The 23,546-nt window shown below is 44.1% G+C and overlaps 1 protein-coding gene and 1 long non-coding RNA gene across 2 annotated transcripts in view; one reads left to right on the forward strand and one right to left on the reverse strand.

The window, feature by feature from the left end:
* Positions 3,587-19,323, forward strand: ZNF12 (zinc finger protein 12). The gene is made up of 5 exons (XM_005653056.3): positions 3,587-4,085; positions 5,017-5,081; positions 11,346-11,472; positions 11,722-11,817; positions 14,367-19,323. The coding sequence occupies exons 2-5, from the start codon at positions 5,043-5,045 to the stop codon at positions 16,211-16,213; spliced, it is 2,109 nt and encodes a 702-aa protein (XP_005653113.1). The 5' UTR covers positions 3,587-4,085; positions 5,017-5,042; the 3' UTR covers positions 16,214-19,323.
* LOC102160627 overlaps positions 16,466-23,546 on the reverse strand; it is a 63,365-nt gene continuing 56,284 nt past the window's right edge. Inside the window, exon 9 of the long non-coding RNA XR_002342211.1 lies at positions 16,466-23,389. This is a non-coding gene — a long non-coding RNA (uncharacterized LOC102160627). The remainder of the gene's footprint in view (positions 23,390-23,546) is intronic.

The following is a 23,546-nucleotide window of genomic DNA, read 5'->3' on the forward strand; positions in this document are numbered from 1 at the left end:
ACTTAAGTGTACATTGATCACAAACATGTAGTCCCCAGACGGGTTACAATCAGAAGGCTGATGATGTTAACCCCTGATTACCTCACAATAAACCAATCAGAAGAATGGCCACATCACTGATCACGTACCCCAACCCCGCCTCCCTCACCTTGTCTCGGAATCTGGTGCCTTAGACCACTCGGCCATCCTGACACACCCTCACCTTGTCTTTGAAAACTGTTCCCTGAAAGCCATCAGGGAGTCCTGGCCTTTTGAGCACTCGCAGCCTGGACGCCTTGCTTGGCACCTGCAGTAAACTCTGCACTCTCCTTCACCACAACCCAGAGTCAGTGGTGATTCAGGATAAAAATGAATCACATTGCCGTAGACCTGAAACATTGTAAATCAACTCTAATTCAATAACAAAAACATAGCTGACAAAATAGGGAAAATATTTGTATTCAATGCAAATCCAAATGCAAAACAAAAAGCTTTATATTCTATTTCTTGGAATTTTTTTTTTTTGGTTTTGGTTTTTTGCTTTTTTAGCGTTGCACCTGCAGGCCGTATGGAAGTTCCCAGGCTAGGGGTTGAATCAGAGCTGCAGCTAAGCCTATGCCCCAGCCACAGCCATGTGGGTTCTGAGCCACGTCTGTGACCTACACCACCGCTCACCGTAATGCTGGATCTTAACCCACTGATCGAGGCCAGCAATGGATGGAGCCTGCATCCTCATGGATGCTAGTCAGATTCGTTTCTGCTGAGTCATGATGGGACTCCTACATTTTTATTTTAAAGTCTAAATAGTCTAAAGTCTTTATAGTCTAAGTACCCATATATGAAGAGATCGTAATGAAGCCAAAGTCAAAGGCGGACGTTCGCTGCTTCTGGTCAAAGTGGAATCACGGGATCTAGGTTTATCATCCCAGCTCAAACAAGCTTAAAATGGGGACATACATGAAATGACAGTTTTAGCCATTTGGAGAGAGGGAGAGGGCTGGACATCCCACTCATCTGAATAAATCAATATTTATTCCCTTTTTTAGAGGATTTCCTCAACAAAACTTGTACCATACTTCCAAAGAGAATCCAGGCCACAGTTCAGGGCAAGGGGCCTGAGGACCCCAGTGTGTCTCCGGGCTGAAGGGACAGAGTTGGGTGTTGAGGTGGTCACAGCAGCTGGGGTTCACCCCCCCCCGGCAGAGAGGAGTGAGGTACAGAGGGCACCCCAGTCTTCCGCGGAGACCCGGGCAGCTCACGTGGAGGAGGTGAGAACTGGCGGCCGGATGCAGACTGAGGGCGGCACTGCTCATGCGCGGCGCTTCCAAGCTGCTCCGGGCTGCGGACATCCTCCAGCTGGTGAAAATGGAAAAAGCTCTCAGAGAAACGCCCCTGGAGGTTTTCCAGGCTCAGGCACAGACAAGGTGTGGTCGTGTCGTTTCCTCGGTGAGAATTCCGGCACAGGCCACACTCAGCAGCAGCAAGAACCAGGAAAAGTCCGCTCCTGGCTTTAAGCAGCCTCTTTGAAGAGCAGTTTTGGAGAAGTGCACATTTGGTGCTGGATCAATTTAATGCAGCAGTTCGGCTGGGGGAATCAGGAAAATGGGTTTCGTGCTCATTCATTTAGATGCATCGGTGCTTACTTCCGTTTCTAGAGCACTTCCTCCAGAAACTTGTAGTATAAATACTTTCTCTGTCCCTTTCACATGTATCTAAGCTAAATCACTCCCTTGCCAGCCTTACAACCAGAGATGCTTTTGTTAAGAACCAGAACTATCTCTTTATCTCTTTCTATGTTGCCAGGGGAGTTTAGGCTTCATGCCAGACACTTAGAGCTGTAACAACCTGCTTGTCATAGAGATAGACTTTTTTTTTCTTTTTCTTTTGGATAAAGTGTATTAACTAGCAGGGAAGAGCCACTCCGATTATGGGATGAATTTGGTACGATCTCTGCAAGTTAGGGTGCTGTCAAGTCCTTTCACATGAGACAAGTTACCATTTATCTTGAGAACATGTATGCATTGGATATTATCTGCTGAGCGATATAAAAAGATGAGGTTTAGGAGTTCCCTAGTGGCCTAGCAGTTAAGGACCTGGTAGTGTCACTGCTGTGGCACAGGTCACTGCTGTGGTGCAGGGTTCCATCCCTGGCCCGTGGAAAGTCCTCATGCCGTGGGCGCGGCCAAAAAAAAAAAAAAAAAAAAGAAGATCATTTTATTTGCACTCTCATTAGTAGTTTGCCTGTGATGTGCAACACAGTCTGGTTTAATGATTACTTAACAATAGAAGTTTTATTTCTACATTTGTGGAGAGGATTTTCTAGAAGTGGGTGGAAAATTTTATTTTAATTTTTTCCATACCAGCTTTGAAGAAAAAGTTGGCCAAGAACACAGTTACATTATTTCCCCAAAAAAGTGATAAATCATCGTCCTTATGATTTTACACTATCCTCTTTGACTGCTAAGATCCCCAGTATCTGTGGGGTTTTTTTTTTCTCTCTCTCTCTCTCTTTTTTTTTTTTTTTTTTTTGGTCTTTTTGTCTTTTTAGGGCCGCACCCATGACATAGGGAGGTTCCCAGGCTAGGGGTCCAATGGGAGCTGTAGCCACCAGCCTACACCACAGCCACTGCAACCTGGGGATCTGAGTTGTGTCTGCGACCTACACCACAGTTCATGGCAACGCTGGATCCTTAACCCACTGAACGAGGCCAGGGATGGAACCTGTGTCCTCATGGATGCTAGTTGGGTCTCCAACCACTGAGCCATGAAGGAACTCCTGTTGTTTTTTTCTCTAGTTGATTTTTCTACGGTTTTTGAGGGCCGCACCCTCATATGGAGGTTCCCAGGCTAGGGGTCAAATCGGAGTTGTAGCCACCAGCCTACACCACAGCCACAGCAACTCGGGGTCCGAGCCGTGTCTGCGACCCACACCACAGCAATGCCGGATCCTTAACCCACTGAGCGAGGCCAGGGATCGAACCCGCAACCTCATGGTTCCTAGTTGGATTCGTAAACCCCTGAGCCACGACGGGAACTTCCGATTTTTCTGCAGTTTTTAATGCGTTAGTTGTGTAATCTAGATAAGCTACAATGTCTGTTTTCTTTTCCTTCCTTGGATAAACCTTATGCCCTTGGGAATATTATTTTATATCATGTCTGGGCATTTATTTTATTCCAAACTTTTAGTTTTAATGAAAACTTCCAGTATTTCAGTTACGTGAACAAGATAAACTCCTTCTCCTCTCCTGGTTATGGGGAAATCTCAGTTCTAACCAGAAATATCTCAGGCATGCTAAGCATCAGGGCTCCAGGAGGCCATCAAACAGCCCTGCTTGAGGTCACACCTTTCCTTGATCCTTAACAGGAACGAAGACAAATGCGACTTGAGTTCCCGCTCCAGGCAGCCAGTCCTCTCAGCACAGCACCTCTTAACCGCCTGATGAAGCGGATACATTTACGACGTTCCCTAACTTGACGGCGCAGAGGCTTATGGGCAATAGAGTCCGGCGGCGTGTCTGGCTCCTCGCTGTGAGCCCTGGCAGGCGGACTTCCGGCGCCCTCCAGTGTTTGTGCGCCTCGCCCTGGGCGCGTGTTCGCGCCTGCGCACTGCCGCCTCGCCGCAGCCGTTTCCTGTCGGTGCCCCGGTCGCCGCTGGCCTTCGTTCCCAGGCTCTGGCCTCCGGCTGGCGAGGGTTCTGGGGCCTGCGGGGCTGGGCGCCGTCCGGCGGGGCCTGCACCCAGCGGGTGCGGGCTGTGCGGGCGAGGGTTCGCGCGGGCCGGGTGGAGGCTCGAGCGGGGACTTCCGAGCTCGAGCCCCGGAGCCCCCGGCCTGGGCAGGAGGGGCTGAGGGGCCAGGCGGGCAGGGGCGGCCGGGCCCGGGCCCGACCGTCTGTAGCGCGCGGGACGGTGAGGTCCCTGGAGGTCGACTTAGGCCTCAGGAAGGGAAGTTCTCCTGAAGGGAGCTTGTCCCCTAGGCCCAGAGTCGGCTCCTCGAGCCCAGCGACCTCGAGAAGCGGAGAGGAGGGACCCCGGGAGAGGCACTCGCCGGAGGAGCCACCCCCGGCCTGGAGCTTCGGGAGCCCCGGGCGGGTCAGCGAGTCCCGACAGGTAAGTCGTGCATCGGCGGGTAGCAGGGTTGGAGGAAGCCCACCCCGAGCCCCAGGAGAGAGCAACCAGGAGGGTTTCACCGCTTCCCAGAGATCAAAGGGCAGGGCCGGCTGGGAGTTCCGGGGGTCCTGGGGGAGCAGTGGTTAGAGGCTCCGCCGCGGACGTGCTGCGTCCCCTCCTTTCTCCACATCCCTACACTCCTGCCCCTCGCTCTCTAGGGATTCCGCACGGGTCTGTAAAGGCCCATCAGCACCGTGGTTCTCTAATGTAAGTGTCCGCTGACTCCTCTCCAGGTTCTGCCCTGCAGAACCACACAGTGGAGTGAGGAATGAATCTGCGAGGCACCTGTCCTACTGCCTTGGTTGAGGGTAGAGGAGATTGGACCTGAGAAGGGAGGAACTTGTGCCAGGTCACCGGGTCTGTAGGTGGGATTGCTTACAGGACTCAAAGTCGCAGGCCAGTGGTCTGTCCACTTAAAGTTAGTTTCTCAATAAAAAGTTTTTTTGAGCGTCGCGCTTACAGTGCGATGTACGATACTTGTCCAGGTAATTGAAAGTCTGAGCCGCTCCTGCTTGTATCCCTTTACTCAGAGCATCTTTGGATTTTCTGAGTTTGAGTTGTTAATGGGGGTTAGTAAGAAGAGACGTCTATAACTGTTTATTAAATTTTATATTTAATATTGGAGGATTATTGTAATAGGGTTCTGTGGTCATTCACTGATGAGAAAATGTACCCACACAATCACCACTGACAAGTGGGAGTTACAGGTGTGTGGGTGAGGGCTCCCTCTTGACTCTTCCAGGACCTTCTACAGGGTAAAGACAATCTCCCCCAGATTTCTCTCATGGAGCCTGAGCACAGGTGCCCTGTATGAAAGCGTTTCCTTGGTGAATTCTTCCATAGCTTCACTGCCTGCGTTTTCCTCCACCAGGTGGGCCTCCACTTTCACAGTCCTGCATGTTTTTCCAAGAGCAGCAGAAAATGAATCAATCTCTGGTGAGTTTTCCTGTTTATGTTTTGTACGCTTTACTTTGTTTTGTAACAGTACCTTAGGAGGCAAATAGTTCAGAATTTAAGACAGGAAAGTAAACATAGAGAAAATATGTGGTTAGTCAGAACATAAAGGAGCAGGTCAGGTTCCCTGTAGAGCCCATGATTTTCCATCGCTCTTAAAGCCACTGTATAAGCCTGTGTTCTTGACGTCCATTTCCACCCCCCCCCCAAAAAAAAAAGAAAAGATAATTACCATCCACTTCTTGACTTGCATTGTCCTGCCAGAATGCTTTGGTTTTTCCTTGTTAAAAAAAAAATTTTGGAGTTCCCATCGTGGCTCATTGGTTAACAAATCCGACTAGGAACCATGAGGTTGCGGGTTTGATCCCTGGCCTCGCTCAGTGGGTTAAGGATCCGGCATTGCCATGAGCTGTGGCGTAGGTCGCAGACTTGACTCGGATCCCGAGTTTCTGTGGCTCTGGCGTAGGCTGGTGGCTACAACTCCGATTTGACCCCTAGCCTGGGAACCTCCATATGCCGCGGGAGTGGCCCAAGAAATGGCAAAAAAAAAACAGAAAAAAAAAATTTTTTTTTGATGTGCCTGCTGTGGCTGCACCTAGCTTTTCTAAATGACAGCCCTTAAACTGTTGCCATTGCTGCCGTACTTGTGCCTCCTGTTAGCTGAGGGCATGCTGTCCAGGGAGCACTCAATGCATGCAGCATTTTGGGGCACTAGAACATTGTCGTCACATAAATAGAAATGCTTTCATGGCTCAATCCAGGGATAAAATGAAGATTATCTGGAGAAATGGGCTTCTCGCCCTTCAAGTAAAATTCCGTTTCTCTCTTACCATGTGATGGAGCGGAGTTGTGGGCCATGTATCGCCGTCTCTGGCACGGATTTCTTAGTTCCCACCCCCGTTTTATCCTTCGGGCCCGCAGTCTTGGTTGTGCCCCTGTCCCCCCCCGGACGTGATCTGGTAGAGGTGACCTGTCATTCATCAGGCAGATCCAGGGCAGATGCGCCCGTCCTTGCCTTGGAGCACCGTCGCCTTCCCATCTGCAAAGTATCCTCTGTTGGTTCCTGTGGCAGGTCTCTCCTTGCTCCCTTCCTGACTGTTTCTTTGTCCCACCCTCTTTCTGTTTTCCCACTCTTTGTTTATGACTCTTAAATCTGTATGACTTCACCCTCCAGTGCTTTTAACCTCCAGCTCTGTCAGTTCTCCTGTGTTCAGTCACTTGTCAGCATCTCCATGATGTTTGCCCAAAGGACACCTCAAATCAGTGGATCCAGTGGATCCCAAACTAACTATTTATAGCCCCCCACTTATGCCTTCTCCTCTTGTCCCTAGCAGTTCATTGTTGGGTCATCCAGCCTGTCATCCTATCCAGAAAAATGGGACTCGTTTTAAACTCCTCCTCCATCTTCTTTTATCACATTGTATTATTAGGTTTGTTAATGTTATATTCTACAGGGGTTTTAGTCCCTATTTTTTTATTTCTAAGATGTTCCAGATACTTCTATGCTGCTATCTTTTTACTAGCTCAGGTGTATTTTCCATTTTGAGTATTTCTCCTACAATGTTAATCACAGCATTTTGCTTCTGCTTGGAAAGCTCTTTTGAGGTTCCCATTACACTGAACCCTTAACCACTGAGCTCAGCCCTGGGGAGGTCCTGACTCCCTTCCTGATGATTAGTTTGGATGATTTGTGGGGCAGAGTCCAGATCGGAGAGCTGTAAGAGAGAAGGGCGGAGAACCGGGTTTGGTCTGTTCCTAATGTTTTCAAGACGTTTTTGCTCTCACAGTGAATGGAGTAATTGGACAGTGGTTGGAGTGGGAACTGAGGAGGATGTTTTGTTTAATGGGAGAAAGAATAGTGGGAATGACCCAGTAGACAGTGAAAAATAGCAGAGCTGGGTTGGAGGTGGGGAGGCATCTCCTCTGGGAAGCAGCTCCTCCGCTGACTGAGGGTGAGGCTGAGGTTGGGGGTTTGAAAGGAGAGCCGAACTCTGGGCCCAGCTCCATCCCGCCCATCAGCACACAGCTCAGCTGGTTGGGAAGACTGCTCCGTTCCCCGTTCCTCTCTCTCTCTCTCTCTCTCTTTTTTTTTTTTTTTTTTTTTGTGCCGTGTCTGCAACCTACACCACAGCTCAGGGCAACACCAGATTGTTAACCCACTGAGCAAGGCCAGGGATCAAACCTGCAACCTCATGGTTCCTAGTCAGATTCGTTCACCACTGCGCCACGATGGGAACTCCCGTTCCTCTCTTCTTAACTGGGGGTGCAGTTACTCTTTGGGGACTTCATATAATTACATGGGTGCTTCTCGGCTCAAAGTGAATGGTTCTGCCCATGGAGATGTCTGCTCCGCTGACGGAAAGATGCCCAGCAGAAGCGTCCTGCTTGTCCTGGCCCTTTGCTTTGGTGACCCTTCACATCTGGAATGTTACTACACTAAGTGGCCTTTTAAGACACACACCTCATGGGTTGTTCCCTTGTCCTTTGAAAGTAACCGAAAACCCCTAAGTATCCGCAGTTCTGATTGCTTTCTTAATTTGTATCCAGGTTTTCTGAAATCTGTTTTCTTAAAATATAAAATGCTTGTAAATATTATTTTAAGCCAGAAGAATAGTGCAATTTTCTTCCCTTTCTTTTGTATAAAAATGAACTTGGGCAAGCCACTTAGCCCATTAAAAAAAAAATCCCCAAATAAAAAATCAGTGGGAACATTCACAATAACATTTTTTTCAAGCAGCAACAGTGCATGTATTTCATGCACATTGCAAAAAAAAAAAAACAACCCTGATTTTTTTCTTATTGTGCTGTTTTTCCTCATAAGGCAAAGGTGCAAGCAATTAAAAATCCCCACAAATTACAAATGCAAAACCAGAAGTAAGATAAAGTGTGCATTATTCTATTTATGAAGAGATTAACCTGCTCGCTACTCTCATCCCTCATTCTTGCGTTTGGTAATGACTTCTAATTTGTGCATGAGTGGACTCCTAGCCTTCGTCTGAGTGGCCATAGGCATGGCTGATGATGTCTGAAGTATGGGCAGAGCTTCTGGAAAACTTGCTGTTACTCTCTGAGCCAGTCTTCTTGAAGCTGGGCTTGGGGGGAGGCGGGCAGTTCTGCTCAAACATTCATCTGCATGTTTGGGTGGCAGCCACTTCTACCAGTGTGTCCTGTCAGCAGCTGGGTATCAGGTGACCTGGCATCTGAGGGAACCTTGCTAACAGGACCCATCCCACACTCTTTGTTCCACAGAGAGAACTGAGATTTTCAGTCAGTGTCAGGAGCTTGTAGTCTCCAATGGCCCCTGAGCTTTTTTCTTTTTTGGTTGCCCTGCAGCGTATGGAGTTCCCAGGCCAGAGAACAGATCTGAGCCATAGCTGTGACCTAAGCTGCAGCTACGACAATGCCAGATCCTTAACCCACTGTGCCAGGGCAGGGATCGAACCTGTGTCCCAGCCCTCCTAGACACTGCTGATCCTGTTGAGCCACAGTGGGAACCCAAGTGGGCCCTGAGCTTGACATGGGCTTTCCTCTAACCTGCACACCACTCCTTCCTCCTCGTTCTGTGGAAATCATCTGAGTCTTTGTTTTTTAACATGCCAAGACTGTCTTAGAGTCCTTTCTTGGTGATTACATAAACTTCACAGCCATGTTACCTTTAGTTACTTAAACTTATTAATGTATTTTTTGGTGAATTTCTGTCCTTATCTGGAAAGAGTGGTGAGATACACGGTAGATAATGAAAAGTAATAGTACATATCATTGAGACATGTGTTAAGTCCAAAGAACTTATGTTAAGTGTTCTCCATAGATGAGTCTATTGATACTTGTGTGTGTCGTTATGTAGTATTAGAGTTGATGATTCAGAAGAGACAGTGAGAATGTGTGGATTTATTCCAAAAAGCCACACTAAAAGGTCTGGGTGCAGCAATATCCGGGTCTCCTGTGAGCCCCCTGCCCCTCTTCAAGACTGTGCTCCTTCCCTGGGAGGGTTGGTAGGAAGAAGGGATCGATCCCCTTAACCATCCCTGAGGCCAGTATCCTTGTAACAAAATACAGACCTAGGACGTGTTGCCTGGCTTGTTGCTCTCCTCGTAACTGGCTAATCCTGCAGCCTGGCTCCTTCTCTGAGCTGTAGGAGGAGCTGCAGGGCAGAACAGAACATGTGAGTCTGGAGCTGAGAAGCTTAGGCTGGTGATAGAAATTTGGCAAATGTTGACATGTAGATGGTATTCAGAGCCATGAGGCAGTGGGAACTCCCATTTAGGTCATCTTTAATATCCCTCAGCAATAATTTATTGTTTTCAGTGCTAATGACTTACACACCTTTTTAATTTTTCTAAATGTTTTATGTTTTAGATAGTTTAAATTGTTTCTTGCTAGTATACAGAAATACATTTGATTTTGTATATTTATTTTGAATCTGAGACCTTTCTGAATCCATTTTTTTAGCTCCAGTAGTTGTTTGTACATTTATTATATAAACATGTCATCTTTAGGATCTTCTACTCTTTTTTTTTCTTTTAATTTTTTTAAAATTTTCCCACTGTACAGCAAGGGGGTCGGGTTATCCTTACATGTATACATTACAATTACATTTTTTCCCCCACCCTTTGTTCTGTTGCAACATGAGTATCTAGACATAGTTCTCAATGCTATTCAGCAGGATCTCCTTGTAAATCTATTCTAAGTTGTGTCTGATAAGCCCAAGCTCCCCATCCCTCCCACTCCCTCCCCCTCCCATCAGGCAGCCACAAGTCTCTTCTCCAAGTCCATGATTTTCTTTTCTGAGGAGATGTTCATTTGTGCTGGATATTAGATTCCAGTTATAAGTGATATCATATGGTATTTGTCTTTGCCTTTCTGACTTACTTCACTCAGTATGAGATTCTCTAGTTCCATCCATGTTGCTGCAAATGGCATTATGTCATTCTTTTTTATGGCTGAGTAGTATTCCATTGTGTATATATACCACATCTTCCGAATCCAATCCTCTGTCGATGGACATTTGGGTTGTTTCCATGTCCTGGCTATTGTGAATAGTGCTGCAATGAACATGCGGGTGCATGTGTCTCTTTTAAGTAGAGTTTTGTCCGGATAGATGCCCAAGAGTGGGATTGCGGGGTCATATGGAAGTTCTATGTATAGATTTCTAAGGTATCTCCAAACACTTCTCCATAGTGGCTGTACCAGTTTACATTCCCACCAACAGTGCAGGAGGGTTCCCTTTTCTCCACAGCCCCTCCAGCACTTGTTATTTGTGGATTTATTAATGATGGCCATTCTGACTGGTGTGAGGTGGTATCTCATGGTAGTTTTGATTTGCATTTCTCTTATAATCAGCGATGTTGAGCATTTTTTCATGTGTTTGTTGGCCATCTGTATATCTTCTTTGGAGAAATGTCTATTCAGGTCTTTTGCCCATTTTTCCACTGATTGGTTTTTTTTGCTGTTGGGTTGTATAAGTTGTTTATATATTCTAGAGATTAAGCCCTTGTCAGTTGCATCATTTGAAACTATTTTCTCCCATTCTGTAAGTTGTCTTTTTGTTTTCTTTTTGCTTTGTTTTCTTTTGCTGTGCAAAAGCTTTTCAGTTTGATTAAGTCCCATGGGTTTATTTTTGCTCTAATTTCTATTGCTTTGGGAGGATCTTCTACTCTTTATATCATCTTCTATTCTTTATTTCTTTAATTTCTTGTTTTTGCCCTATTTCAAAAGCTAGGATATCTAGTATAATGCTTAATAAAAATGGTACCTGAAGGCTTAGTAAATTCATGAGGCCAGATGGGATTATCATCAAAGCAATGAGTAAAGGAAAAAACCTGAGCCCTGGGACCCTCTAACTTGAGGATGACTTGGAGGAGATCAGGGGCTAGTAGAGGAGACCGAGGAGGGGGCAGGGGTGGTGGTGGAGGTAAAGCAATGTTGTTAATGTTCTAGAAGCAAAACGAAGGAGCACAGCGTATCTTGGGTTTCCAGCAGTGGCCTCATGCCTGAGCTCTTCCAGGGCAGGGGCTTGTTTCCTGGTCTAGGTCCCCAATAGCCAGGATTATTCCTGGCTCACAGTGCAAGACATTTTTTTTTTTCCCGCATACTGAACAAACTCATGGCAGTGTACTGTTTATTTTCCTCCCACAAGATCTGTAACAGAAAGAAAGTGTATAGTGTTAGCTTCACCAGTGAGCTGGGTAAGCTCTTGTCCCCGTGTTTCGGCCCCACAGACCCAATCCAATCACTGTGCCATTACAGGAACCAGTGTCATTCAAGGACGTGGCTGTGGACTTCACGCAGGAGGAGTGGCGGCAGCTGGACGCTGAGCAGAAGACAACCTACAGGGATGTGATGCTGGAGAACTACAGCCACCTGGTCTCTGTGGGTGAGGGGAGCCTGCTTTCTGACTTGCTGATGTATCCGGGGTTTATCTCTAACTTATCAACTTTGAATTTGATGAGACAAATGTGTTATCTGGGATACCAGGCAGGTCATTTGGTCTTTAACTCCACATGGGTTCTAATTTTGGTACAGCACTTGTGTTGTGTAGCTTGTAAGGCAGCCCTTCCCTCACATGACAGATCCGGAAGCCCAGCAGCCAGGTTCAGGTTCTCTCTTTTGTTTCTGTTAACAGGATGTCACATCATCAAACCGGAAGTTATCACCAAGTTGGAGCAAGGAGAGGATCCATGGATAGTGGAAGGAGAATTCCTTCTTCAGACCTACCCAGGTGTGTTAGGCGGTGAGGTGCCAAGCCTTTAGAAGTGACTTAAAGTTATCTTGTGCTTCATGTGCTTGAATCTCACTCCTGAAGATGTCTTCCTTCCCCACAAATACTTACGCTACTAGGGATTTTCCACACTTGCTTCTACCCATAACCAAAACCCACTCACTTCCTTCTTCCTCTTAAACCTCAGGTCTTCTCATTCTTACAGCATTTTCCATAACCCATTATTGTATGTTCTTTTTGTTTTCAGGCATTCATAGTTCAAAACAATAGAGAATTATTCATAGTCTGTTATTAGAGAATAACTCATGTGACTCTCCATGTTCTTATTACTTTCCTTTTTTATTCTTTCTCATGAAATGCCTCAGACTTATTTCTGTGCCTGGTTTCACTTTTCTCTTCTCTTTGAGTTTCACATCTCTTTGATGTCAAACCTGAGTTCTGTGCTTAAACCAGTAAACTCTGTTGACCTGTGCTGTTGTGAGCACTGGCGCTAGTCATCATTCCTAAGACCAGCACTGCCTGTTTTGTGACAGCACAGCAGGGTTTCCCTCTTTCCCCAAGTGTTCATTTTCATCTCTTTTTTATTTACTGTTCTGTTCCCAGTGCTTTGAATAATGTCCTGTCAGAACAGCGCTCAGCAAGTAGGAGAAACAGCAGTAAATCGTGATTGTTTATCCTCTCATCCACTCCAGAGATGTCTCTCAAGGATCTCCTTCACCCTTTGGTGGTTGCTGTTTTCTGAGTTCTTCAAGGGGCTTCTCCATCTCAAGACTTTAGGGTTTTTGTCTGTTAAATGCTGCATTGTCCACCCTGTTCTCTGGTTCGGTATTTCACATGATAGCAGTAGCCTCATTCTGATTGGATTTGCAAGATGTGTTTGACTGTTTCTAATCCATCTTATCACTGATCTCACAGGATAAGCCTACACTGTTTCCCAAAGGGAGATTTAGTTCCTCTTCCTTTAAGAATCACACAGCATTGGCCCTGTGTTGCCTGGAAAAATTAAATTTTCTGTTGTTTGCCAAAACTGGCTAAACTCCATTTGGTCCACTCTTAAGTGTCTTCTGTTTACATGATTTTTTTTATCCCTACATCTTAACATTTCACTGGGGCCTGGGTTATTTGTCCCAACATTCTTTTAAGTCTGGACTCAAATATTCAGCCCCTCCTTAAAGTTTTTCATTCCAGCTCTTATCCCTCCAGTCTCTTCCTCCTCTCAACTTTGACTCTACCTCTTGATAATGCTTTAAAAAAAAAGTTAGGTTTCATCAAGGAATCTGTTACTTGATTGTGTTATTTTTTGCTTGAGCTTCTCTATTACCCCCCCTTCTCCCATAATCCTATAAAGGGCATGTTCTCCCTCCCACCACTGTAGTATGTAACATACAGTGCACATTTACTTCTTTATCTGAGGAGGCAGGTAGGTGAGAAAACCTTCTTGTGCATTTGTTTACAAATAATTTATAGCAGTTATTTCTTTTTATTTTACTGTTTTTATATTTTATTGGAGTATAGTTAATTTACAGTGCTGTGTTTCAAGTGTACAGCAAAGTGATTCAGATATAGACAGTTATTTCTAAATATGTGTGCATAGGTCACATCCCTATATATTCTGGTACTTGAAAGATGGCCATGTGATTAAGAACAGTTTCTCTGATTTCTTTTGAGGGGTTCAAAGGAAATAAAACCATACTTACTAAGAGGTTTTGGTTATGAGAAAAGAACAGAGATGCATGGATAATTTAAAACTCAGCATTGCACATGTAATATTAAAGTTCAAGTGCAAGGCTGAATCACCTGTGCTAAGATGATTGTATGGGGAGTATTTTCAATTTAAGGGGAAATGCAACTAATAAAGTTGAGAAAGGACTTTTACTGTTTTTTATTTTTAAAGCATGGAACTCCCCATAAAAGATAAGTTTTGAGTAGACCAAGGCTAGAAGTGAAGCAGACTTAGTAAAACAGTAGGAGCAGAGACAGGCTGAACATAAGCTGGGGCATTGTTGGTAGCAGATAATCTCTGTAGGAGATAGTTCCTTAGATTGTAATCCGTCTCTCCACTTGATATGAAGTAATAGGGTGTAAAGTGCTGACCCTATATCCTGCAAACTGACTCCTCCTTGGACATATCTCCTGATGTTCCTACTGCCCCATCAGCTTACCTGCTTGCTGTGAGTCTTTTCATATCTACTGAGTTAGTTGTTCATCCAGCATCCTTTGTCTTGTGGTCATCGCTCCACATTTATATTTTAACCTTTTGTATCTAGTTTTGAACAACATCTTAAAAAGTAGAAAAGGTCAAAGGTGCTTGTGTTTTTACTAGCTTGTTCTCAATCTCGTCTTTCTTCTTCACTGGAGATTGTGGAGGTTGTGTGTGTGCAAATGCATGTTTATTCTAACCCAGAAGGGGAAAAAGTACTCTTGGAATTACATATTTGTCTTTCCATAAAGCTAGCATCTATGTCACAATGAAATGCTTGTGTATAAGTCACGTTTCATATTTTATATAGGAAGATGTGTAAAATTTGGTTAATTTGGTCTCTTTTTAGAAGTCTGGAAAGTCCATGATTTGATAGAGGGAGCCCCGGAAAATGAAGACAAACATCCAAGGCAGACTCTATCTATCAACAGAACAACCCTGATTGAAGAGAGAGGTAATGTTCTTGGTAAGACTTTTACTGTGGAAACAAACCCTGTTCCTTCAAGACAAATATCCTATAAATGTGACTCCTGTGAAAAGAGTTTAAAATCTGTTTCAGAATATATTAGTAGTGATGGAAGCTATGCAAGAATGAAGCCTGATGAATGTAGTGCATGTGGGAAATCACTTCTCCATGTTAAGCTGGAGAAAACTCATCAAAGAGATAAACCCAATGAATTTAATCAAAATGGGGAGGCTTATGCTCTAAATGAGGAAATTTATCAGAACATACATATTTTGGAGAAACCCTTTGAATATATTGAATGCCAGAAAGCCTTTCAAAAGGATACAGTGTTTGTTAATCATATGGAGGAGAAGCCCTATAAGTGGAATGAATCTGAAATAGCCTTTCTCCAAATGTCAAACCTCAGTGTGCACCAGGGGGCTCATATGGAAATGAAGCCCTATGAATGCAACGCATGTGGGAAATCCTTCTGTAAAAAGTCAAAATTTATTATACATCAGAGGACTCATACAGGAGAGAAGCCTTATGAATGTAACCAATGTGGGAAATCCTTCTGCCAGAAGGGAACCCTCACTGTCCATCAGCGAACACACACAGGGGAGAAGCCCTATGAATGTAATGAATGTGGGAAAACTTTCTACCAGAAGTTACACCTCATTCAGCATCAAAGAACTCACTCAGGAGAGAAGCCCTATGAATGTAGTTATTGTGGAAAATCCTTTTGCCAGAAGACACACCTCACACAACACCAGAGAACACATTCAGGAGAGAGACCCTATGTCTGCCATGACTGTGGAAAAACCTTTTCCCAGAAGTCAGCACTGAATGACCATCAGAAAATTCACACAGGCGTGAAACTCTATAAGTGTAACGAGTGTGGGAAATGCTTCTGCCGAAAGTCTACTCTGACTACACATCAGAGGACACACACAGGGGAGAAACCCTACGAATGTAATGAATGTGGGAAGTTCTTCTCTAGGCTTTCATATCTCACTGTACATTATAGAACTCATTCAGGAGAGAAACCCTATGAATGTAATGAATGTGGGAAAACTTTCTATCTGAACTCAGCCCTCATGAGACACCAGAGAGTACACACAGGGGAGAAACCCTATGAATGTAATGAGTGTGGAAAATTATTCTCCCAGTTGTCATACCTCACTATTCATCATAGAACACACTCAGGAGTGAAACCCTATGAATGTAATGAATGTGGGAAAACTTTCTACCAGAATTCAGCCCTTTGTAGACATCGGAGAATACATAAAGGCGAGAAGCCCTATGAATGTTACATATGTGGGAAGTTCTTCTCTCAGATGTCATACCTCACTATACATCATAGAATTCATTCAGGAGAGAAGCCCTATGAATGTAATGAATGTGGAAAAACCTTCTGCCAGAATTCAGCCCTTAATAGGCATCAGAGAACACACACAGGAGAAAAAGCCTACGAGTGTTATGAATGTGGCAAATTCTTCTCTCAGATGTCATATCTCACTATTCATCATAGAATTCATTCAGGAGAGAAACCTTTTGAATGTAATGAATGTGGGAAAGCCTTCTCTCGGATGTCATACCTTACTGTACATTATAGAACTCATTCAGGAGAGAAACCCTATGAATGTAACGAATGTGGGAAGAAATTCTACCACAAATCAGCCTTCAATAGCCATCAGAGAATTCACAGGAGAGGGAATGTAAATGTAATTGATGTGGGAAGGCTTCTCTGAAGTCACAATTTATTGTCACAGAACCCCCTCAATATAATGAATAAAAAACTTCTCTCATCATAAGTCAGAGATTTTACCCAGGTAAATGTGGACCAGCCTTTGAGCATGAGTCAGACTTGGAATTTGAAAGTTTGCAGGGTAAAAACCACAGTTGTAACTAGGCCACATCACATGTGGGATACCAGACTAGGTAAGAATAAGATTTTATAAATTTTATTTAGAATGTACATAGTTTTCACCATGGATTCGAACTGTTTTACATATCAGGGAATTTATATCAAGGGAAACCTCTTAATTTAAGGAAGTGGAAAACATTCTGTTGGAATTATTAATACTAAAATTTATGTTTCTGATAAAATATCAAGCTCTTTGTAAAAAAAAAAAAACACAAGATGGCTGTCATGAATAAACATGCTCCTTTTGTAAATAGAAGCTGTAAAGTCACAGGTAGCCAATCAAGGCAGCGACATGGCAACATTAAATTCATATATGAGTGGTTCTTGAGGGTGTAGGACTAATGCTTTTGAGGGGCATTTTGGTCTGTTTGTTTTATAGCATGCTACATTACAGGAACCATATGTTCATGTCTCAATCATGTTTAAAAATGCATTCTATCCTTACTAGAATAATTTGTAAGACATGGTAACATTTTAGGTAGCACCCCAATGTTAGTATCTTAATATACATTATTACTTAACTAATATTTGAAAAGTATAAAGTATGCTTCTTTTTGTATTCTTCCTTGGCATTTATAATGTATTTTATCATTGTTTATTAACTAAGTCTTCCATAAAGAAGGCAATGTTTTAAGTAATGTTTTCAACTCTGAGTCAGGAAGAGATAGTAACCTATGCATAAAGTAGAAAAATGCATAGATGAATTTTAAATTGTTAATGCCAGAAGTCTCCAGTAGTGAGAAACACTGTAGGACTCACTGCACTTGATAGTTTTTTTAAAAAGTCCAATTTTAGTCTTTTTTCCACCTATTTTTTATTTAAATGCCTGTATAAGTCTGTACAGAGCACACATACTGTGTAACCTAGGAATTAGCTTTATTCTTATTTAATATGATGATATTTTTAAACACCATGCTTCACTCCTTCCTGAATGGATTAAGAGCACATTTGTACGGGTTTGTAGCTGGCATTGTTGAATGACTTCCCTGCTCACTTGCTCCTTACTTGTTGGCTGGCTGAGTTTGGATATCCATTCCTCCTCACAGAACAGGGCATAAATCCTGATTTGTTTCAATGAATAATGATAATCCTGTTTTCATTGCCAGCAGTTGGTTTAGAGGGTCAAGGACCCAATTCTAGACAGATAAAGAAAATATCTGGCAGGTTATTTCTGGAAAAGCTTTCCTCAAAATTCAAGGAATCAAGCAGGGAAAAGTGAAATCTTGTTGAACGTCTCCTTGTCTGGATGTGATGCCTGGCTCTCCTTCAGCAATGAATTACACTTTGTGCACAGCAAAGCAGAAAAACTGGAAGAACTTGGGACCCCGACCATGCTCTTGAGCCACTGAACCAGCCAGCTGTGTAGCCACTCCACCTCTGGGCTGTTTTTTTCGTGAAAGACTACATTTTAAGCTGATTTAGGTCATTCTTAGTGATAACTGAAGATAAAGTCACACTTTTGTAGGAGTTATGCAATTGAGAAGTGGACTTCAGGCAAATCATTTATTTTGAGCTGTTGATATAGAGATTCTTATTTTCTTTAAGTTTTGGTGTAAATAGTTTGAGTCTTAGAAATCAATCTGAAACAATTAAATGTATATGTTTTCTTGAAATGTTATACAACTACCCTAAGAATCTCTAGAATCTGATACAGTGTCAGGTAGTTCGTTCTTGATAATGCATGACATAAATTTTGTTTAGATTAATTTATATTATTCATGGGTCATTGCTACAATGTTGTTGACAATATATGGTGTGAAGTAAGAATCTACTTTGTTTTCCAGTGATTAGCTATCTTGAGTAATTCACCCCTTACCACAGAGATGAAGTACCATGTTTTTCCTGTATTTCCATCACTCGTGGAGCCTGTTGTTTGTTAATCATCACTTTGCCTCCATATTTGTCTAGATAATCGTGAATATGATACATAACAGGAATTAAAATTTGGTAGAGTGTATAGTTTTGAGTAGGAACTATATATTCATAGTATATTTGTTGAAATACTTAAGCTACTTCCCACTAGTGTGGTAAATCTCTAACTACACAGTACGCATTTTTAAGTAAATATTTGAAAAGTTTAAAGGGTTTACCACATTTTTTTTCTCATAGAATGGCTGAAACAAAAGGGCCCTGTATGTTTAAGTGGTCCCAAACTGCCTCTTCCATAATGTGGTTGTGCGGTTGGTTTGTTTCAGAGATGTCAATGTTTTCTTATTTTTACATCTCTGAAATTAGGATCAATAACATACTCAAATTTAACTGGCATTTTTTTTTTCTTCCTTAGAAGTACTTAAACTAATGGTTTGTCTTAGATTTGATGGAATGCACTATTTGAAAAGTTTTAAACTGTTGCTGGCAAGGCCTGAGCTCAAGAAAGAAAGCACTATAGGGGCTGACTCAGTTTACGCATCTGGCAGCAAGGACTGAATGTGGAATTGGAGCAGAGCACAAGTACTTGTTCTTATACACAAGTGGCCTCATACTCTGGAGTATGAGCAGATTAGGAACTCCCAGAGGGATTTCCAAGGGCTGAGCAAGAGGTCAGCCCTTCCTGGCACACAAAGGTGAGATTCCCTCAAAAAAAAATTTTTTTTTTTTAAATTATCCTCTTGTTAGAGAAACAGTGGCTCATTTGCTGCTTCTGTGGCCTCTCAAACAGGTCAAAGTTAAGACACACAGTGTTAACACCAGGGCTTTTTCTGTCTGAGGTCACAGAGGTACCTCTCTTTATTCCATCTCAGTGTGGCTGGCTGGGCTGTCCAGTCACGCTCCTCAAAGGTTGTAAAGAAGCCACATGACTGCAGCCCAAATAACTGCCAGATTTATAGAAACAATTGAACAAAACAAGGACATACATTTTAAAAGTTGTTGCTTTTTTAATTATTATTACAGAGATAACTACATCACAAATAAACTGCTTTTCCCTTCCTTGAATTTAAAGTCTATGATTCCTGCCATGTTCATGAACCAGCATAGGCTGCTGACTTGTTCCCACAGCCTGACGCTGCAGATGCCACAGACGTCAGAGCAGTTCATGGGTCCAGGGAGCTAAACTGTTGGGGCAACTTCGGGTGGGAAGATGCATAGATGTGGCTCTTGTGAGAGAGGTGTTGGCAGGAGAGAGGCAGGTGCTTATGAAAACTTCCATATTGTAAACTTCTGTAACCTGCATGTCCCAGCACACTGCCCTCCCACCCCCAGCCCTGGGGTGCCTCTGTGAGATGGATGCAGGCTGATCTGCTTGGCACTGCGGTGGCAGCTCAGGCTCCACTGACCCCTGGTCCAGCTGATGCAGGAGAACCAGCCTGGAGAACCAACCTCTTCTCTCTCCAAAGCCAAGTCATCACAGTAAATGGACACAGTTTTCTGGGTGGAGGAGGTACTACTGCCCACTATGTCAGGAAGCAGGGGCACATCCCAGTTGGGGGTGGGCCTTTCTCTTTTGTAACACACACCCTACTTCAACTGGAGCTGAGATCTGCAGATACTCCAGTGACAATTCCGAAAAAAGTGGTTGGAGGCCTGAGTTTACTGAGACAGCACACCATACCTTCTGCACAGCAAGCCAGCTTGATGGGAGGTAGACATCAAGATTTCAAAGTTTTTCTAATAGACATCACTGAGGAAAAGTGGATTGGTGGAGTTCCCTGTGCCTCCGTGGGTTAGGGATCCAGCATTGTCACTGCTGTGGTGCAGGTTCAATCTCTGGTCCAGGAACTTCTGCGTGCAAAAAAAAAAAAAAAAAAAAAAAGTAGATTGGTAACATGAAGCAGGAACAGATAGTTACCCGGTCCCCAAAAAAGATGTGGGGGGGGGAATGGCCATGAATAATTGGCATGAGTAAATAATTAGATGATAGAATTGATAGAGCCAACCCCCCCAAATCAGTACAGTATATGATGATGATATTAATTCCTGCAGGACATTACGAAGAAAAAAGAATGCGTGTGAAAAATAAAAAACATATAACAGAGTAGAGATAACATCTGTATCCTAGGCTCCTCAAGGAGACAAAATGGGGAGAAAATAGATGAACTGAAAATTTCTCAGAATTAATGAAACTGAAAAGGGCCACTGTGGTATCTAATGGAAAGATACAGACAATCTCATCAGTCTCTGAAGGAGAATTTGTTTAATCTAGATAAGACCAATGAGTGAAATACGTAAGAATGTATCCAGCAAAGAAAGACGGGCAGTCCAAAAGAACGGATGTGACAGTTACCTGAAATCCTTAGTAACTAGAAAGTGCAAGTTAAAACAGTAAAATATCCCTTGGTACCCATCAGAATGGCATTACGCCAATGTATAAATCTCCGTGAGGATGTGAATGGCGGCGGGTGGTGTGTGTACACTGCGGCAGTGAATAAAATGATCCGGCCCTCTGGGAAACTGACCTGGAAACAGCTGTCAGATTTATTAATGGGAATGCTCTATGATGCAGTGGTCCCCTTATCTGGCCACAGGTCCCACAGAAATTCTGTACACAGGGAACTGCACCACAGGAATTTCGGGATCTCCTAGGAGACCAGCACTAGAAAAGGTGAGTAGAATGGGGGTCAGGCAGCAGGGTGCTGTCCAGCACTTAGGCGTGTCTGCTATAGTTGCACATAGCACATCTGATGAGCACTTTCAGATATGAAGTCAATGGACGGAATAACACTGCATGTAACTAAACAGTGTTTACATCATTAGAAGGACACCCCCCCCCATTACCTAGGTTACTTCAGGTCATACCTTTATCATGCCTGTGGGGGAAGGGGCGGAACTGGGGTTGGCGTGAAGAAAGAAGGGGATGTGCCCGGAAACCAGTGCTACTGATGTCTTCAACTAGCAGTACAGTCAGCTCTGTGCCCAGGATGCCTCCTAAAACTTGAAAGGCCCCCAAATTAAATCCTTAATGCTCTTTTATTCTGTTCAGTTTTAGCCGGAATCTTATGGCTCAGGTACCTGAACGATGGCTGTACCTTTTCTGGCAAGTCCATCCCAAGCCAGCTCTCAGTAGCTGCTCTGTCTGCTGGTTACTGTCCTTGTAACCGTCCTTCCTGTGGGAAGAGCCCCACCTGGGAGCATCTGCCTCACTGCACAGAACTGAGTGACAGACTGGGCGGCTGCTTGAACTGCAGTCTTGCCCTGTTGACTTACATAAGAGATTCCCCCTCTTCCAGTTGCAAAGGACACATCACTGGAGATCTGACTTCCCAACTTACCTTTCAGGGAGCCATGGCCAGGTAAATACCTCGGGGCCCAGAGGGCAGGAACTGTGTCATCTTGTGAGTCACATTCTTAAAGGTTTGTTCTTTGCTGCCTCTTCCTTCCCTTGGGCTGTGATAGAACTTATTATTCTTTTGATTAAAAAAAAAAAACTATCTAAAACCCATTTTTGGCTTGCAAACTAGAAGAAAAAGGCAGTGGGCCAGATTTGACCTGTGAACCGTATCTGCTGACCTCTGCTTTAGGGGATGGAAAAGTGACAAAGGGAAGCTTTTCTCTGGACAAGACCATGGAACAGGGGTGTCCTATGTCCCTGGACCCCCTGTTTAGAATTGTACCCGAGACTTCAGTCTTCTCTCTTGATTCAGCCACTTAACTTGGCAGCCAACCTGACAGTGACACACAATTAGCCAACAAAAAATTAACACTCATTCCTTTCAAAATGCAACCAACATAGGTCTTCCTCCAAAACCTAGTGAACTGGAGTTCCCATTGTGGTTCAGCAGTAATGAACCTGACCCCAACTAGTATCCATGAGGATGCAGGTTCGATCCCTGGCCTTGCTCAGTGGGTTACGGATCTGGCATTGCCATGAGCTGTGGTAGAGGTCACAGATGTGGCTCCGGATCATGTGTTGCTGTAGGCTGGCAGCTGTAGCTCCAATTCAACCCCTAGCCTGGGAGCCTCCATATGCTGCAGGTTCGGCTCTAAAAAGCAAACAAAACCAAATCTAGTGAACTGACTAAATATAAGAGTGAATTTAGAGGAGTTCCCGTCGTGGTGCAGTGGTTAACAAATCCGACTAGGAACCATGAGGTTTCGGGTTCCATCCCTGGCCTTGCTCAGTGGGTTAAGGATCCGGCATTGCCATGAGCTGGGGTGTAGGTCACAGATGCAGCTCGGATCCTGCATTGTTGTGGCTGTGGTGTAGGCCGGCAGCTACAGCTCTGATTGGACCCCTAACCCGGAAACCTCCATATGCTACGGGAGAGGCCCAAGAAATGGCAAAAAAAAAAAAAAAAAGTGAATTTAGAGTTAAGAAGGAAGTAGAGTTAAGGGCAGCCCACTCAAAATCTTTATAATATCAATCAAAACGAGATTATTAGTTGAATCAGTAGAATCTATTAACTACTAGCACAGTATAAAATGTTAAAATTCCTAATGAAATATGCAGTATATGACATTTAGAAAAATGTGTGCCCAGATCTTGGTTTCTAAATATTTTCCCCCACTAAATGGAACCTGAGCTCTTTAGAGTAACAGCTTATTCCAGCATTGATTAGGAAAATCAAGTGTAGAACATTCATTTGTTCTAACAATCAGGAAGTGCTCGAGAACTAATGGGAGGTGATTCCACTAAAAATGGAAGAGTAGGGAAATCGATGGCTCCATACCCCCAACATGAGCGACTACTGAGCTGGCAATTGTGGCGGAACTTGAGTGTCCAGGGCAGGACGTAACAACCACCAGGGAGGTGTGGAGAGCAGCAGCCTCGAGGTGAGAGAGCTGCCCAGCCGCCCTCCCACAGCTCAGGTCAGCCACCAAAGGGACAAGAGTCTGTGCTCCAGATACCGGCGGTGGGGCAGGGTGAGAACTAGACCTCATTGCTCACCTGGGACTGTGCCTGTGGCTTTCACCTGGGGGTCACGGTAAGGTGGCAGGGCTTCCCTTTGTTGTTTCCTTGACTTGGAGCAGTCTTCCTAGAGGGCTGGTGCCAAAGGCACCAGTACTTGTGGCAGCAGCCAAGGGCAGGATGACAGTCGAGGGCGCAGCAGGCATACTGAGAAGCCTGGGAAGGAAAGGGTTGGGGAAAGCTGTGTGTGGGAATGAGGGCTTTTAAAAGCTTCCACCTGTACAAAGGAACCACATGTGCCCAGGGACCTGAAAAGCCACTACACCCTCACCTGGACTGGTCTGTAGGCTCCCTCTTATCTGGGAGTAAAGGC

Source organism: Sus scrofa, chromosome 3, assembly GCF_000003025.6.
Source record: "Sus scrofa isolate TJ Tabasco breed Duroc chromosome 3, Sscrofa11.1, whole genome shotgun sequence".
NCBI lineage: Eukaryota > Metazoa > Chordata > Mammalia > Artiodactyla > Suidae > Sus > Sus scrofa.